Source organism: Lissotriton vulgaris, chromosome 11 (genome assembly GCF_964263255.1).
Source record: "Lissotriton vulgaris chromosome 11, aLisVul1.2, whole genome shotgun sequence".
In the NCBI taxonomy this organism is placed as follows: domain Eukaryota; kingdom Metazoa; phylum Chordata; class Amphibia; order Caudata; family Salamandridae; genus Lissotriton; species Lissotriton vulgaris.
In genome coordinates, this window is record NC_141699.1 from 831,131,341 (window position 1) to 831,149,298 (window position 17,958).

Consider the following 17,958-nt stretch of genomic DNA (forward strand, 5'->3'; position numbering starts at 1 on the left):
ACAAGAGAGACTTGACAGCCTCCAAATCACTCTTGTCACACCAGTTCAGGTTCATTCTAATCATACCGTGTCACATCTGGCCCAGCAATGCCACAGTGATTTCACTTTTTGTCTAGAAATATTGTGCAAAGTCTTGAATGGAGTTCCATGGTATACAAACAATTAAATTCCCCGCTAGCAGCACAGGGTGAAAGAAAGCATAACACTCCAGTGATTGATTGTGATCGTTTATTAGTGCACGTTAAGACAACATAGAGATAGAAACGGTGATACAGGCGGCCCCAGATAGACCTCCAAGGTCACGTCTGTCAAATGAAAGAGGAGAAAGAGCACTGAAGGCCAAGTGAGTGAGCGGATGGTGATCTTGGGTAGTGTGGAGCTCCGACATTTAGGTTTAGCTGCAGCTGTGAAAGGTACAGGCGGAGATGAGATCTGCAGGAGAGAGACACAATGCTGTTAGCTGTTGCCATGCACAATGCTTCCAAATTATTTGCGACATCACGTTCATTGCCTCAAAAACAAACCAAGGGATATCCTACAAATTGCTATGTGTAGGAACAAATATAAGAGGGAGACTAAGAGGAGGAAATTAGCTCTACAGGGAGAAGCGTGGGCAAACTTAAGAGAAGCGGGGGAAAACAGGGACATGTCCGGGTTCTGGAGAATTATCAATCAACCAACTTTCCAGGAAAATAATGCCCCGGAGATAGGATCAAACATCCTACCAGAACAGTGGGTCTCTCACTATAAGGGGCTGTACAATCACGAGCCAGGAACAACTGAAGAGTATGCAGGGAGCTCACACCAGGGTACACCAGTAGTGTTTTCCATTAAGGAGATCACTGCTGGAATAGAGGGCTTGACAAAAAACAAAGCCCCTGGCCCGGACGGGATTCCCCCTGATTTGTTTCTGAGCTGTGTAGAACTGTGGGCCCCCATAATGACTAGGGTCATAAATACAGCCATTACCTGTGGTTTGCCTCCGTCCTGGTCAAAGGCCATAATCGTCCCTATTTTTAAGAAGGGCAATAGGGACGATCCCCAGTGTTATCGCCCGATTTCCCTGATTGATGTGTCTGCCAAACTCCTGGGTAGGGCGATCCTCAACCGACTGTCCGAGTGGACCGAGGAAAATAACATCTTTTCGGACACTCAGTATGGATTCAGGACGGGGAGGTCCACCAGTGACCAATGTCTGAACCTATATATGCTGACTGCCAAATACACCATGGCCAGCAACGAAGCCATCTATATGGGGTTCATGGACTTGGCAGCGGCATTCGATCATGTGAATAGGGAAAAACTCTGGGTCATGATGTCTCTTATGGGGATCGAGGTTGGCCTAATTAATATTTTAAGGGAACTCCACAGTGACACCTCTGCAAAAGTCCGATTTAATAGGGAGGCTGGGCTGACCGATTCATTTCCTTGTAAGAGTGGGGTACGGCAAGGGTGTATCCTTGCCCCATTTTTATTTTCACTCTATATAAATAACCTGGAGCAGTTCTTGTTAAACTTAAAGACAGATTGTCCAAGGGTGGGGTTGCGTCACATCCCCGTTCTGCTCTACGCAGATGACGCGGTCCTGCTCGCACGCACGCCTAGGAGCTTACAGATTTTGATAGATGGATTTGTCAAGTTAATGGGCTCTTTAGATCTTTTTGTCAACTTGGGCAAATCATATGTGTTGTTGGCTGGTAACAAACCATGCACCAAATTTGCGTATATGATAGGAAACCATAAAATAGAAGAGGTCAAAACATTTTCCTATCTAGGTCTAACCTTTGATGGGTCTTTACAATTTAACTCCCTGGTTGAGGAGCGCTGTTGCAAAATGATTGCTACTAATAGCGCTATTGCAAGTTTTGGTAGGAGGGTAGGTAGATGGAGTCCCGAACAGGTGATGAACCTGTATAGCTCCATATGCTGCTCCAAAGTGATCTATGGGGCAGAGGTATGGGGCTTCGCCAACACTGTGAATAGCACACAGGGAACTAGGGAGGCCTTACCTAGAAGATCTGGTAAAACTTAGACCAATAGTGGCCTGGTTAAAAATTTGGGTCAACCCCGAGGCGTCTCTGAGCAGGGAAATCCTAAATGATTGCTTAGAAAGAGACAAATGTATAAGAATCCCATGGCTCAACTATGTAAAGAGTACCATAGAGGCTCTTGGCTACAGGAACCTCTTTACTGACCCGGTAGCAATTGTATCTCAGCACAAAGTGTTAGTAAAAAAAAGCTTTTTTTGCCCAAAAAGCACTACAGAGAGCTGAGGTTGAAGGGTCCAAAAAGACTGTGAGGGCTCATAACCTGGTTAAGAGCACCGAGGGAATGGAGCCATACTTGTACCTCATGCATAATGCTCAGGACAGATTTCTGATGTGCCGTTTTAGATTAAATCTACTTCCGTATTTATTGGCATCACCAGCAGGGTTTTTAACTACAACTGAGCAGAAGGGAACCTGCGGCTGCGACAATAGGTCTCAGCAAGATTCCCTTCACTTTGTACTCTTGTGTCCTTTTTATTCAATGCCCAGGCCTAGATTTTTAGTGAAAATTTTAAAACAAGCCAATTTGAAACATGCTAGAGAGGCCTTAACCTATTTACAGAAAGCATCTGATCCTTTAACATTGTGTTGTATAATGAATTTTATTAAAGTGGCGGTTAGACTAAGGGTAACCAGAGGAGAGGAATGATTCCCAAAACTGTTATTATTATTATTTTTTTTTTAAGTGTCACTTCCCCTTCTCCTTTTTTGTTACATCTATAAGTAACTATTATAATTAGGATTCTGATAATGATTTAATGACATTTTTTAATCATGTATATATGTATGTGCTTTTATGGTGATTTTTAATCATCGAATAAAGAATCCTTGAATTGAATTGAATTGAATTGACTGACTGGCTGCTTGTGCACCTCCTGAGTGCCTCGTGCCCTCAACCATCTGGTATGCAATTATTGAGACCACCCGGGACACAAGACCTTTCTGTCATTATACACCACCTGTGCTTCCCCCTGCCCTGTCACCACTCATCAGAAATGATGTACGTCATAGGGAATGATGGATGAGCATGCCAGGGGAGGCGATGGGCTCAAAATGTCTGGGTAGTTGCATAAGGTGTAGGAACCTTCAGGTGTCAGTAAGCAAGAGTTCATTTCCTAAGGTGAAAAAGTATCACCAGGTGAGTTGTCTGAACTGAGAGGGTGATCATTAAGTAAGTTTCCTGTCTTGAGTGGGAGGTGGCACGAAGGTGGGGAGGGGGTTGTAGCCATTAGTGTTAACTTGTACAACACATGCAGAGTTCCCTGAAGCTGTAAGGGAGTTAACTGATGTCCCAGACCTACAGGGGGGAACACCTCATGTAAGAGAAACCAGGGTAGTTACCTGAGCCTGGGGAGCAGTCCTTTAGTCCAGCAATCGCACGGTGATAGTCAGCTCCAAGGAAGGTCTCTGTAGAGGTTCCAGCAGGCACCTCAATGATGCACTGGGTTGAATCCTTGAATATCAGATCTTTGCCCTCCTTGTTAGGCCCAAACATCTTGAACATGTCTTGTTCTACTCCATCGCGCCCAAACAAACTCTATAAGAGATCAGCAAGTGGCTGTTATAGAGAGTTTAAAAAATACCAGCATCAAACTAGCAGCAGCTGGCAGACTTTTGGTTGGTGTACGAGTGACGCTTTCCACCAAAGAGTTCTTAATGTGCTGCAAATATAGAGTGTGGTTGATTCATCTCTGGTCGTCGCAGCGTTGCATGCCATACAATCTTTCTTTTGCATGCCCTTTATTTCAATGCACCCCACCTTCCTTATAATCTACCCAACTTGTCAAGCAAACAGAAGCTAAGAAGGTCAAAATGGGAGGTAGGGTAAATCCTACAAAGTTTTCACTACATTCTTCATCCTCCCTGGCTCACTTCACTCATGGCTTACCCCATCCGCCAGAGTTCCATTCATCTGAAACTACATGGTGTCACCTGCTATTTCATGGTTGCCACTACTCCTTCCACTTCAAATACATAACAAAAACATTTGTCTTACTACCTTTAAATACCCCCTTCTGTTACCTAAATCATCATGCTGAGGTATGCTTACGCTCCAGAGAAAGCACACAATGCAAAGACCCTTTGAAGGCTGTAGGATGAGCCCTGAGCACAGGATAAGCTATGAACAGGCCTCTCAGTCCCTGAGAGAGAACCCTTCACGAATAGTTGATGGGCATGAAGTAGCTGCATCCGTGTCAAATATCTGATTGGCCTTGGTCGATGACTGGAAAATTAGTATAATGCCATAACAGAAAGATCCCCACACACACATTTTGAAGGTGTGCAAGGCCTACCTTCCTTGTGGACGTTCCTGATTTATCATGCGACCCAAGCTCCTGCCTTATGCAGGCATGCTTAATGAGCAGTCACTTTTCAAAGGTTCTGTAACAAAAGCATATGTTCTGTAACAAAAGCATGTAACAGGGGCAATGGCTGCCTGTCACAGTGGAGAAAAGTTGTTCTCTGCCATCCAAAACAACGCCTTTCCATAAAGAAATGTGAAGAGTGTGCACAGGATATGTGGAGTTTGGTAGGGATCTTTGGGATTTATGTGTTGCATTATACAAGACTCAGTACTCACTAGTCTAGACATCAAGTCATTCTTGTTTCAGCATACTAGCCTAGTCTCTCGTTTTCACAAGGTCTTGATTTGTGAAGGACATACTCTGCTACCCCTATTTCCCTGTCCATCAAACAAAATGGAGTCCTCAGACCTTATTAAACAAATATGTATGATCATCCAAAGTCCATATTTTCCACATAGGAATTTATGGGGGTAAGAAGGAAAAGACCATTGCCTATATGTACACAAAATGGGTCTGTTCAGTGTTGCCCCTCTGGCTGCCTGAATCCTTTTCCCTCACATTGCGTATGGATTTCAAGCCCTTCAAAAGACTAACGATAAACTGATTCTCAGTATGCAAACATAATTTTCTGTGAATTTACCATCAGTGGCTTGATTTTTAAACAATAATTTAATAAGAACAACACAAGAGTATGATAACTATTGAAGACAGAAACCATCCTGCTAGTAATTTTGAATTTGCTGTCCTCCTTGACATAGCCATCAAATCACTGCCCTTTAGGATCAGTTAAACCATGACTGATCACTTGTATTAATCGGGCAAATAAGGGTAGCTTTGGTCTCCTTAAAATAAGGGTTCTATCCTTACACATGCGCTGTTGTAGTTGCTTTCAGCCACATGCATCAAAGGAAATTGCATTCGCAAATGGTGCGAATCGCAAAATTCGGCCATTTGGGAATGCAATTCGCATTTTTGGGATGCATTAACATTTTAGTAATTTTCGCAATTTAAGAAATCGCAAAATTGTGATTTCTTAAATTGCGATTGCATTTAAGGTATCTCAAATTGAGATTCCTTAAATGCAATGCATCAAACTTTAAAAATTTGCGAATTCGCAAATAAGGGGAGCAAATTACCATGAAGTTGACCTTCATGGTAATTTGCGAAAACTTTGAAAAATGCTCTAAAGTGCATTTTTCAAAGTTCCATTTTACACACACACATGCCCTTGGGGCATGTGGGTGTGCAAAATGTACCCCTAAGCAGATTTCAGGGGTGCAACAGGGTGTTTGGACACCCCTGCACCCATGAAATTGCATTCTTAATTTGCGAATTTTCAATGGTGAATTGCAAATTAAGAATGTCTTTCCATTAATTCCTATGGGCCTCTAGGCCCATAGGAATGGATGGGGAAGTATTCCTTAAATGCGATTCTTAATTAGAGAATCGCAATTAAGGAATTTTAAGAAATCACTATTTTTATAGCGATTTCTTGATGCATTGCAGTTTGCAATTCCTTAATTGCGATTCCTTATTTTTCGCAATTAAGGAATCGCAAAATGCAATATTGATGCATGTGCCTGTTTGTTCCGAAAGTGAAATGAGGACCTTTTAGGCACAACTGCTGAACACCCTATGTCTGTGATCTTAAATCTTGCATCAAATCATTTCAAAGAAGATTCTGCAATTAAGATGTTTGGTGGATTATCAATATGTAAGAAAAAAAAGTTCCTCTATCCCGTTGGAGACAATCATATACAATGAGTAATTAAGACCACTGGCTTGGCACCTGCACACAAGACTACACACATTATTTACATTTATTCTCATATTCAAACTCAAAAAACTGAATTCAGCATCTAAAGGAGTGGGGGTAGGTGGCTTCATGATAGGCCATGTTATGTTATGTTATGTTATTTTTACTTATACCGTGCACAGCTGCCCCAGCAAAGGGGCGTCCTGGCGCTTTGACAAGGCAGACATAACACAACACTAAAAGGGCTCAGAAAAATAGCCCGCAAAGGAAGAGCTAAACAAATAAAAAGGTCTTAATGGCCCGTCTGAACTGGAAAAGCTCGTCAATGAGCCTGATATGCAAGGGGAGAGAGTTCCACCAGTTTGCTGCTAGAACGCGAAAGGAGCGGCCACTAGCTCTCCTCAATCTAAAGCGCGGGACCACTGCTAAATTCTGACCCTGAGATCTAAGGGCACGTTGAGGAGTATATGGTGTAAGCAAATTCTCCAAGATTTGAGGAGACGAACCCTTAAGGATTTTAAAGGCCAGACAGAGGACCTTAAATTGAATCCTCTGGCGCACAGGGAGCCAATGTAAGGAATGAAGGGATTTAGACACCGAGCAGCGCCTTGGCAGTCCTATCACCACTCAGGCTGCAGCATTTTGGACTCGCTGTAATCGAGCAAGTTCCGCTTGATTGATCCCAGCCAGTAAAGAGCTGGCGTAGTCCAACCTAGACAACACTGATGCTTGAACCACCAGCTGTCAGGTGGATGCATCAAAGAATTTGAGGATGGGTCTAAGTCCTCTGATAATGCCATAGCATGAAGCCGCCACTTTCTTGGTATGACAAACAAAACTGAGGGATGGATCAAGCCATACCCCCAGATTTTTGATCTCTGATGCTGGGGAAGGAGTCACATCCAATTCAGAAGGCCACCACTTGTCACCCCACAGTTCTACCTGCTTACCCACTACCATAATCTCAGTCTTCTTGGTGTTTAACTGGAGACAGTTGGAATTCATCCAGTTAGCCACTGCTCGTAAGCCATCACAGAATCTGGGAGCCTCTAGATCTGAGTCCCCACTCAGTGTGACCGCCAGTTGCGTGTCGTCTGCATAAGAGACCATCGTCAGGCCCCACTGCTTGACGACCGCAGCCAGCGGTCTCACATAAAGATTGAAAAGAGTGGGACTCAGCGAAGATCCCTGTGGGACCCCTAGATCCAGCAAATGAGATTTTGATTTGCCGGGCGGGATCGCCACCTGGAATGACCTATCAGCCAGGAAAGATCGAAACCAGCGTAAGGCGGAGCCCGAGACACCCACTTCCTCCAGCCGTTGCAACAAAATCCCATGCGAGACTGTGTCGAACGCGGCGCTAAGATCTAACAACAGTAGCGCCGCCGTCCGACCCGCATCAAGCACAGAACGGAGATGCTCGACCATGGAAAGAAGGGCCGTTTCCGTGCTATGGCCTGCACGAAACCCATTCTGAGTAGGGTCAAGGATGTTAGCCCTAGATAGATGGTCTGAGAGAATGGCGTTTACATGGGCCTCCGCAACTTTTGTGGCCCAAGGAAGTAAAGAGATGGGGAGGTAGTTTTCAGGCTTAAGGGGGTCATACATTCAACAGTAGAACCTGTAAAATTCCATTAGTGAAATCTTAAAAACAGAAGCTTATATCCTGCACTTTTATCTTAGGAAGTCTCAAAGTTCTATTTTTCTCAGCCTTGCTACTTTCCATTTCCAATAGATTCCTTAATTGTGTCACGGTTTGCAATTCCGGAAATCAAAGCAGAAGTACTTTTACATTGCTGATGTAGAATATTGATATATAAAACATCTATGAGACATCATGTGGGTTATGCACTAACCAGAAGATAAGGGAAGGGTTCTTACGTTCTGTTAACAATTCACCAGTCAAAATCATAGGGAGGGAAATAATCAAGTTGTAAAACGCTGGATAGGCTGCAAATGATCGCAAAATGTTATAGTGTTATAAAACATTTAATATTGAAGCTAGAAATGGATGGGACTATCCAGTCCACAAACCACATGCCCGTAAAGATAACAAACAATACAGTAGTGAACTACTATGTCTTGCATGGTGAAGGCCATGTAGAATGAGTGTGAGACCTGGTTCCTTCGGTGATATGGTAGACAGGGTTTACTGGGCTTCAAGAGCACTGGTGGCCTCTGCGTTCAAGGGAGTGCACACACACAGACACACACACTTGATTTGCCTAGCAATATCCGGCTATATCCCCTCCTTTATGTTGACCGATCAGTACATTGGTTGGTACATGTATACACTGATTGGTGGTTGTATCTGATGTTTCTATTGGATTAGGGTTAGTGTCCTCATTGGTTGGGTATTTCAGTCTTCTGATCGGTTTCTGGGTCTGTAATTCAATCAATTTAGGGTTGGTATTAGGGCTAGGGTTAGGATTTCTATTGGAAGTAGGGACTAGGGTTTCCTGTGTTATTGGTTGTTGGGACTAGGGTGGGACTAGGGGTAGGGTTAGACCTTTAATTGGAAGTAGCGATTAGGGCTTCTGGTGTGAGTGGTTGCTGGACTAGTTGTGGGACTAAGAGTAGGGTTAGGCTTTCTATTGGAAGTAGGGACTAGGGCTTCCTGTGTTATTGGTTGTTGGGACTACGGTAGGACTAGGGCTAGGGTTAGACCTTTAATAGGAAGTAGCGATTAGGGCTTCTGGTATGATTGGTTGCTGGACTAGTTGTGGGACTAAGAGTAGGGTTAGGCTTTCTATTGGAAGTAGGGACTAGGGTTTTCCAGTGCCATTGGTTGCTTGGACTTGGGTTGGGACTACTGGTAGGGCTAGGGCCTCTATTGGATGCATAGATCAGGGTTTTTGAACTGATTGGGTGCTTCGACTAGTGCAAGGATTGGCTGTAAGATCCTGGTCTCCTATTAGTTCTAGATTTTTAGGGCTAGTGTTGTGATTGGATAGTGTTAGGGCTAGGGTTCCCATTGGCTGATGGGGGTCACCTGATTACTAGGGCTATAAAAGGCCAGGGTTCGGGCATCTCAGCCCGGGCGTCGAGGCTAAGGGTGGAGAGGACAAGGGCAGTTGCCTGTTTGAGTCTGTTAAGGGCAGAGAGGACAAGGGCAGTTGCCTGTTTGAGCCTGTTAAGGGCAGAGAGGGCAAGGGCAGTTGCCTGTTTGAGCCTGTTTGAGACTGACCAGGACCAGGGCCAGAAATGCTGCCCAATATACTTACCTCCTTTATACATCTATAAACTTTCAATGTACTTATGGATTTGTATATTTATCAATTTCTTCTAATTTAGCATTTCCAATGCACTTCCCTATTTCTCAGCCTATACTTCGCTCAATATATCTTCTAGCTCAACCTTCTGACTCATCTCAAACTTCTTTCTACTACTCTTGCCAATGCACTACCCTATCTCTCATCCTCTACATCTATCAATATATCCTCTACACCCACTCTCTCATTTATCCCAAACCCCATACCACTACTATGATCCCCAAAATAACCCTTTCTAGACTCTCTCCTACTCTACCCCTCCTTGCATCATCTGACACCTCTTTTACTATACCGATCCCCCAAAACAAACCTTTCTAAACTCTTTTCTCTTTTCTACCCCTCCCCAACCCTTCTCACTCCAAATAACTGACTAACATATCCACCACAAAAATTACTTTCATGTATCACCATACTAATTCAACACTAGTCCTGATGGGTTCCAGAGTAGCGTGCTACTTGCTCTTCAAAACCCCAACAGGGGTAGCAAGTGCAATATAAATACAAACCTCTTTCCCAACACTATCTCACCACCTACCCTTCTCTACCCAAACAACTCAATAACATATCCACTATTCAAATTACTTCATATTTTACTATACTAATTTTCAACACTAATCCTTTATGGGTTCCGGAGTGGGGTGCTACTCGCCAGAAAAGCGCTTCAACATCCATCAGGGGTAACAAGTGCTATATGAATGCAAACCTTTCTTCCCATTTTATCCCTCCGCTATCCTTCTCCCCCCAAATAACTGACTAATATCCACCACTGAAATTACTTTAATATTTCACCATATTAATTCACCACTAATCCTTTATGGTCTTCCTGTATAGAGTGATTCAATACCCCATCAGGGTTAATAAGCGCTACATAAATACAAACCTTTTGTCCTCCTCTAACCTTCTGCTATCATTCCAAATCCAAATAATTAACCTATCCACCACTTAAAATGTACTTGCACGTTTCACTATACTAATTCAACACTAATTCAATATGGGTCCCGGAGTAGCGTGCTACTCGCCGAAAAAGCTCTTTGACGCCTCATCAGGGGTTGTAAGCGCTATATAAATGCAATTACAATACAATACAATACATTGTCTCCACTGCATGATGTGGCATAATATATAATTTCATGGAAATTATTGAAGAGCAAAGGCTATTTAGTGCCAGTTCAGAGAGTAACATTCAGCCACTAAATGAGATATCGCTAAAGAATGGTAGGTCTGGGAGGAAATAAGCTTGTGAATAGAAAAAGGAAGCTGTTCCAGAAACACATAGGAGGCAATGTCTCAGGCACCAGTCTAGAAAAACCCCACTTACAATGCTTACAATATCCCTACAGAGCGAAGAGTGAACATATATCTTTCATATAACATTGATTCCACGCTGCAACGATTTGCACTCCACAATTTTCATCCATCTCAGGATGTGTTATGTGCACATATATCAATTTCTGGACAGGAGCTTGAAATCTCTTCTGTTGCCAATCAAAACGTATTTTCCTTCCTGTCATTGGTTTCTGAAGGCTTCCTAAAGTCTGATGATGGGTCATCTACCTGTAACTCACCTGTTGATTCTGGAGAACCTGCACCACTTGTGCTCTTTTCTCAGGCCGAGTCATGACTGCATGTGCAGGAACCTGACCTAGGTTGCACTCTTGGTACTTAGATGGTGGGGCTCGACTTCCATCCAGGCACAGCAGCTCAAAATCAGAAGATTTCAGATCCTTTGCCCAACTAGCAGTGTTGGCACCTGGGAGCAAAAAGAGTTACAAATTGACAAATTCCTATCACTACAAACCTTACACTTAGAACTGTACAGTAAAAAAAAACATTTAAAATGTGCTTAATGTAACCTTGAAACAACATAGACACAATTACGAATTCCCAGAGCACAACATAGTATCCAAGCCACAAAGAGCCGGTACAACAAGGGTAAATGTATTCGCAAATGTATTTTTAGTTCTGATTTAATCTTTTTTAAGTCTGTCAGGAATTCACACAGGGTTTCCTGACATGCCTAAAGCCATTTATAGTAATGGAGCCTTAGTCACAAGCCAGAAGACCTCTGCAGCCATAAATTCCACTCAAGGGATGAAAAGTCAGTGTTCCAAGGGGTGGTGTGCCTTGGAAATTTGGGACTCAAACAAACATGTACTCCCGAACTCCTTTCTCTCATCTTTACAATAAGCAAAGGGTTGTAAATATATATTAGTAAAGGTCTGGGGTACCTACCCTTCTATGGTGGGAAAGGGAATCGATTAGCTGGGTCTCCTCCGCTAAGACGGCAGCCGTGAAATAAAGGAAACATAAAATGATAATAACTTGAGGTTATTATCATTTTATGTTTTCCTACTGCAGCAGGTTGACAGGCGGGGCTGCTCCGATGACAGAGGAGCAGGGGGAGGAGTGGTTTGCCCCCTCCAAGTGTGCTTGATGTTTGTCCAAACCACCATGCACACTTTACATGTTCTCCAAGCAGGCTGCCTTAAAGCCTGCGTGGAGAACATTCACAGGCTCCCATTCCCTGGATGAGCACCGAATCACTGCGCTCAGACCAATCACAACACTGCCTTGCAGTGCTGCGATTGGCTCAGGGGAGCCTGGGTGACTCGAGTTCCAGCCCCAAGGGAGAGACACAGCAATCAGGTAATTATTGGTTTCTTTTCTAATCGGCCTTACTTCCCAGGCTGCCCCCCACCCTTGATTCGTGCCGCTGCCACTGAAATCAATCACCCGAGATTTGGTTGAGTTATAGGGAAAAGGGTTTCTCCAGGGGGAAATATAATTTTCACATAGGAAAAAATGTGTATTTGCATAGAGGACTCTTTTCGTTCTGAGTCGACTTCTCTGCTATGGAGAAATCTGTGCAGTGTCACCTGACCAATCCTTGGAGTATGTCTGGAAACCTGCTCCTCGCATAGCTTTGCAAGTGTACTCCAGGCAATGTTGATGAATAGGAAAAGTACACCCAGGCAGATGAAGGGATTTCCACCCTACCTGTTTTGTGAATAAGGTCCTACGAATATACAGAAACTCATGTTGAGTCAAACAAATTATCTGCAGCTTGAGGCACAATGAAAGCGGTAACTCTCACAAACAGACCTTCAAGCACCAGACACCGCACCTGTTTCCATAGCTGGCTATGTATATGTGCAGTTCCCTTAAGCAAACTACATTAATTGACTGCATTTTAAAACAACTATTGGTGTAGCCAAAAAGCCAGGCTTGCATTTTGGGTTATACGTAAGGATCCATGTTTTCCATTTTTACTGATTTTTACAGATAAATACAGACAGAAAACATTGATTTTCTTGTCTGTATTTATTTTTAAATGTGGATAAAAACAGAAATTGGGTTGTTGCTTTTTGCATTATTCTAAATACTGTCTGCCATGACTGTCAGGCCAACAGATGTGTGGTTATTTATTAATTTATACAATTTGTAAAGTGCGCAAATACCCGTGGGTGTCTCGGCGCTATGGACAGAGAGCCAGAACCAAAGATTGTAGGCTATTGGCTGAAAAGCCATGTTTTTGTCATTTTCCTGAAGGCAAGTAGGGTCGGGCTGGATTTCATGTGGGTTGGGAGAGAATTGGAGTGATAGATTAGGAATTTTAGTAGAGTCTTTAGCGAAATGGCAAAAAAAAATAACATAGTCCTAGTTATAAGTAAGAACCATTGTCTTTTCCCAAGTTTGTTAGCAGCACCCCAGTGTCAGGATGAGAAGGTGTTGTTGTTCTCCCTGAACAGGAATAGCAACCTAAAGGGTATTATTCATCGTGCCAAGGAGCCTCATGATAGGCAGCAGCAACCGTTCTGGAAACTAGAGAGCCTAACCCATGATGCATGCCTGAAGTCTTGTGTGAACACCTGTTTTGCTGCTGATCTCAGAAGACTGTAGCCATCTTGAGGTCTAACTGCCCTGATCTGAAAAAGAATATGTCAGTGTGGCGCCTGTCGGTGGTAAAGCTCATACTTTAGCACTCACAAAAGCATCTACAATAACTGCTACAGTAGAAATGCATGTTATATATATTGCCTGTGATTAGAACTATATAGGTTAGATGTACAAACACTCACATTTGCGAGTCACAAATTGCAGCAAATTGCAACTTGCAAATGTGAATGTACAACAGTGCCTCAGACACTGTTTGCGATTCCTAATGGGGTTGCAAATTGCATGCATCATGAATATTAATGAGACAGGCACAATTTGCGACCCCATTAGGAATGGCTCACAATCCCAGGGACGGTGGCCTGCTACGGTCAGCAGACCACCATGTCTGGGACTGCTTTTAAATAAAGCAGTCTTTTTTTTGTTTTAATGCATCCCAGTTTCCTTAAATGAAAACGTGATGCATTTAAAAAAATAAAAAATAAACGTTTCAGTTTAATTTTTTTAAGGGCAGGCCACTGAGACCACTGCCTGCTGTTAAAAATGTTTTCTCACATACTCGTGAGTGGCTTATCACCTACTTGAAGTAGGTGGTAAACTGCAAGTGTTTTGTGGCCGCAAATGCAGTAGCAAAACAATTGTACATGGCATGTTGACTCCCTATTAGGAAGGGATGCCCCTTCCCAATAGCGGGAGTCGCAATTGCTATTTTGCGAGTCAGTGACTCACAAAGTAGCATTTGTACATGACATTACCTTTTTTGTGGTCGCAAACGGGAGGTTCTCCCATTTGAGGCTGCAAAAAGGGTCATACTTCTGGCCCTATATTTAATAAAGTTTACCTATTTTTTGAAAGGTTAAACCTTTCTCTGTGGGAGCAAGTGAAGTTTCTTGAGGACAAGACAAACACTACGGCACTGTCAGGTATGCACATTAGTGATGCAATGGAGAAAGCTGCATTACCAGCTTTGTGGCACCCAGCACTGTTTTACCTTGCTCTGCCTACATTAGTGAATTAGTAAACCTCAACCTGAAGCCTTGTAGATATATCAATGGGATTCAGTATTGACACTGGGAGCAGTCTTTGAATATGATAAAATACCATTAATGAAGTAATACAGTGGTGTAACGAAACTTCAATGGAAGTCGCTGCAAAGTACATGGAGGGCCCCCCCCCCATCCCCCATCCCCCACACACACTCCGGACCCAGTCATGAGTTCTCAGGGCAGAGGCCCACTGTCCGTGCACAGTGCTGGAGGAGGTCCCCTTCATCTGGCCCCCCCTGCACCACAGTGCCCAATATTACACCACTGGTTGCTAATGTTACGCCGCTGAAGTAATACTCAAATGCATAATTTGGAAATGTGTGCCTATAGTTGTTTTGGGACAATCAGGCTGTTTTGCCAATTTCTCTTAAAATGTGAATGTTTGTCGCCTTTCTTAATATTCATACTTTGATTCACAAGATTGATTTTTAGAACACACTGCAAGTTGAAAATGTATTCTTTGCTTCCCCTCCCTTAGAACAAAGGCCAATTTCGAGTCCGTTTGATGGAGTTGGACTACACTTGTGCCTTTTTGTTCTGATTTTTGATTTAAGCAGGGCAAACCCTGTCCATATGGAATAAAGTACTGAAGGAGGCAGGGCCTGTTTAGCAGCACTATGTCTGCCAGTCTTTGTTGGGGTACCCTTTGGGCCTTCTTATCCATGGATTTCCTCACTACCACCCATCAACGGTGCCCCTCATCTTTCTATAGCCACTAACTCACAATTATTTAATTTCTTTTATAAGATTTTTCATCTCAATGTATGGTTTCAGAGTGCTTCACATCACACACACATATACTATAGAGACAATGCATTATAAAAATGTGTAAATTAGTGTGCAGGAAATGGTATTCAAGACAATGAGGGTTACATGCTGTAGGTGTACAGGCCATTCATACAGATAAGCATTATATGGTAAGAGTGCTTGGTATGGAACAACACATACGGGATTTAAAACATTGCACTATGGTTTGCGCTGTCTCTACCAATAAGAATGTATTTTTACCAATGGAACCCTTCAGCAACCTTGCAATATTATTAGATTGGGGAAAAAACAATAAGGTTCTAAATTAATACCTTCTGTTAGGAAACAGCTTTTTAATTCCGGTTCAGAGTTCACTCTGATATGTAAGGAGGATTGTTACTTATGAACTGCAAGTAACAAAAGGAGCACTGTAACATAAGTAGTAACCCTCTGGGCTATCTACATAACAAAGAAACCTGTGATCTGCAAGTTACACTTTAAGCTGCTGTGCTACTTTATGACGAGTCAAAAATGTCACTAGCTGAAGCACAGATCTCTCCAGCAAGTACCATAATCACCAGACTTATCTTGCCATTATTTTTAACCCATGAAAATTGCTGGCCACACAAAGATCTATTGAAGGCAGCTACTGACTCATTTGCTACGCCTGACTAGTCTGCTCTGTTCTCTCATCCCGTCAGAGCACAAAAGTTACCTTCTCAAGCATGGCACCTGGCGCAGCGGCACTTGTCGTACACCCTACAGCGGGCATTGAATGGAAAGGTAATGCCACCCTCAATGCCTTTTAGCCCACTTTCTCCCTATAATTAGAAACTAAATTAGAATTAGAGGAGGGTGGATAGTTTACCGCTTGGCACTTCTTCATAACTTACCATCTGTGTTTTCAAAAATGGTGGTGTGCTTCATAAAACCAACATCTCCTGCCGCCACCAAGCACCTGTGGAGGAAAAACAAAATGCAAGGAGTTTGACGAAAACAGTACTTTGATTGGCAGTACAAACCTACATAAGCTACTTCTCATGATAAGCCAGTGGCTTTGTGTCTGATTTTTGGTGGCAGTGGTAGCATCCTGCAAACTCCTTGTACACAATTGTACACAAAACACATGATCAGATAGGAGAAAAAGGGATAAAGTAAGGTTGGGCAAAGTAACTGCCCTAGTTACATCTAAGGTCTAACGATACATAGCCCCATTCTTTCATCTCCATCTATTGCCTCTCCACAGTACACAGTACTCCCCATTTGTAGCCTTGTCAGTACTAGGACACGTATAGCAAATAACTATGGGGCATATTACCAATGGCAAGTATTGCTGCTTTTCCGGCGAATTGTGCCGAGAAAGCGGCGATACTGCTAGAGCCCAACTAACAAGTGCATTTTAACCCCTTCGCTGCGGCGGCTATTCCGCCGCAGCGCTAAAGGGGCGGGGCGGCCGCGCGGCGGCCGCATGCTGGTAACAGAACCGCTCCGTCACCAGCCACGGTTGAGCTATGCTGGTGACGGAGCGGTTCCGTCATGACCCGCCCCGCTCTTTAGAACGCCCGCGCAGGCGCGAAATCAGCCCCGCGCAGGCGCGGCGGCTGGGCCATGACGGAACCGCTCCGTCATCAGCACAGCGCACCCGCAGCTGATGACGGAGCGGTTCCGTCATCAGCATGCAAAGGGTTAAAGCCTGGCCCAAGCCCACTTTGCATGTCGGCGATAAACATTGCTAATGACGTGCAAAGTGGGCGTTCCCACGTCCAACCACATGAAAAATGTGGTTGGAGGTGGGAACAACCTATTACCAAGGCAGGCGTTGGGAGGAAAAGACCAACTCGTTTATCGCAGGTCTCCCAAAGCCTGCTTTGACCAGGCGTTAGGCATTGATAACATGGGGGTGTGGATCATAAAGCTGAATCCCCCCCCCCCCATATTATCGAGGCCCACATTAGCGCGTGAAAACAACGTTTGTTTTCATGCGCTAATGTGCCATATCGCCGACTATCGCCGGATTTCAATTCGCCTACCTGATGCGCATTGGTAATTGCGCGCTAAAACGGCGATGAAATCCGGCGATAGCCGGCGATATGGGAATGTGCGTTGTGCGTTTTCCAACGCACTCCTTGATAATATGCCCCTAAGTTCCAAGCATTGATCCACCTTGGGGCTTATTATTAAAGGTGATCCAGGAATGTAGTCGATAATTTAATCAACTTTTGTGACCCTAGCGTAGTTAGGTACCTACAGAGGAACAACAGACCCTTGTGCGACCTCTCCTGAAATATGGATCACATTGTCACTGGACATGATCTCAAGTTGATGTCGCTCATTTTCATGGGTCTTACTCTCGCGCAGATGCAAGCATGCCTTTGCACCTGCACCACATTGCAGATGCAGACACAATGGCAAAGAAGTTATTGTGTGGTGCACTGATTATGCACCATGTAGGAGGTGGTGCAATGGTAAGTGTGTCACTGGGGTACCAGGAACCCTCTCTCCTCGCAGTCATCACCACTCTTCTCTTCAAACGGAGCCAGATCCATCATCTGCGCTGAAAGGCGGACCAGCAGTTTCTAACATCTACCCTTTGTTTCACTTATGTGCTATTCCCAGTGCAAGCGTGACTGTGAGCCTGAACTACAGGACATTTTCTGTAATCGGTGCGCAGTCACGATCTGTATCAAGCTGACTCACTTTAGAATGCACCATGGGGTAGATCAGGAAAGTACACACCATCTGTAATATGGCCCCTCTCTCTACTCAAAATGTTCGTCAGGGATTAGTCTTAACGTTAACCTGGTTTGGATGCCACAAACCCGAAATTGTTAGAGCAGTTAGTAGCTGCTCATTCACTCACACAGAGTAAGCACAATAAAAATGTATTTG

The 17,958-nt window shown here is 43.8% G+C and overlaps 1 protein-coding gene across 1 annotated transcript in view; it reads right to left on the bottom strand.

Moving 5' to 3' along the window:
• Window positions 1-214: 214 nt before the first annotated feature.
• Window positions 215-17,958, bottom strand: part of LOC147683549 (serotransferrin-A-like) — a 121,195-nt gene continuing 103,451 nt past the window's right edge. The window contains exons 14-17 of the mRNA XM_086943941.1: window positions 15,963-16,027; window positions 10,948-11,132; window positions 3,390-3,585; window positions 215-432 (exon numbers count right to left, since the gene is read on the bottom strand). Coding sequence (XP_086800067.1) covers window positions 395-432; window positions 3,390-3,585; window positions 10,948-11,132; window positions 15,963-16,027 — 484 coding nt within the window. The 3' untranslated portion in view covers window positions 215-394. The remainder of the gene's footprint in view (window positions 433-3,389; window positions 3,586-10,947; window positions 11,133-15,962; window positions 16,028-17,958) is intronic.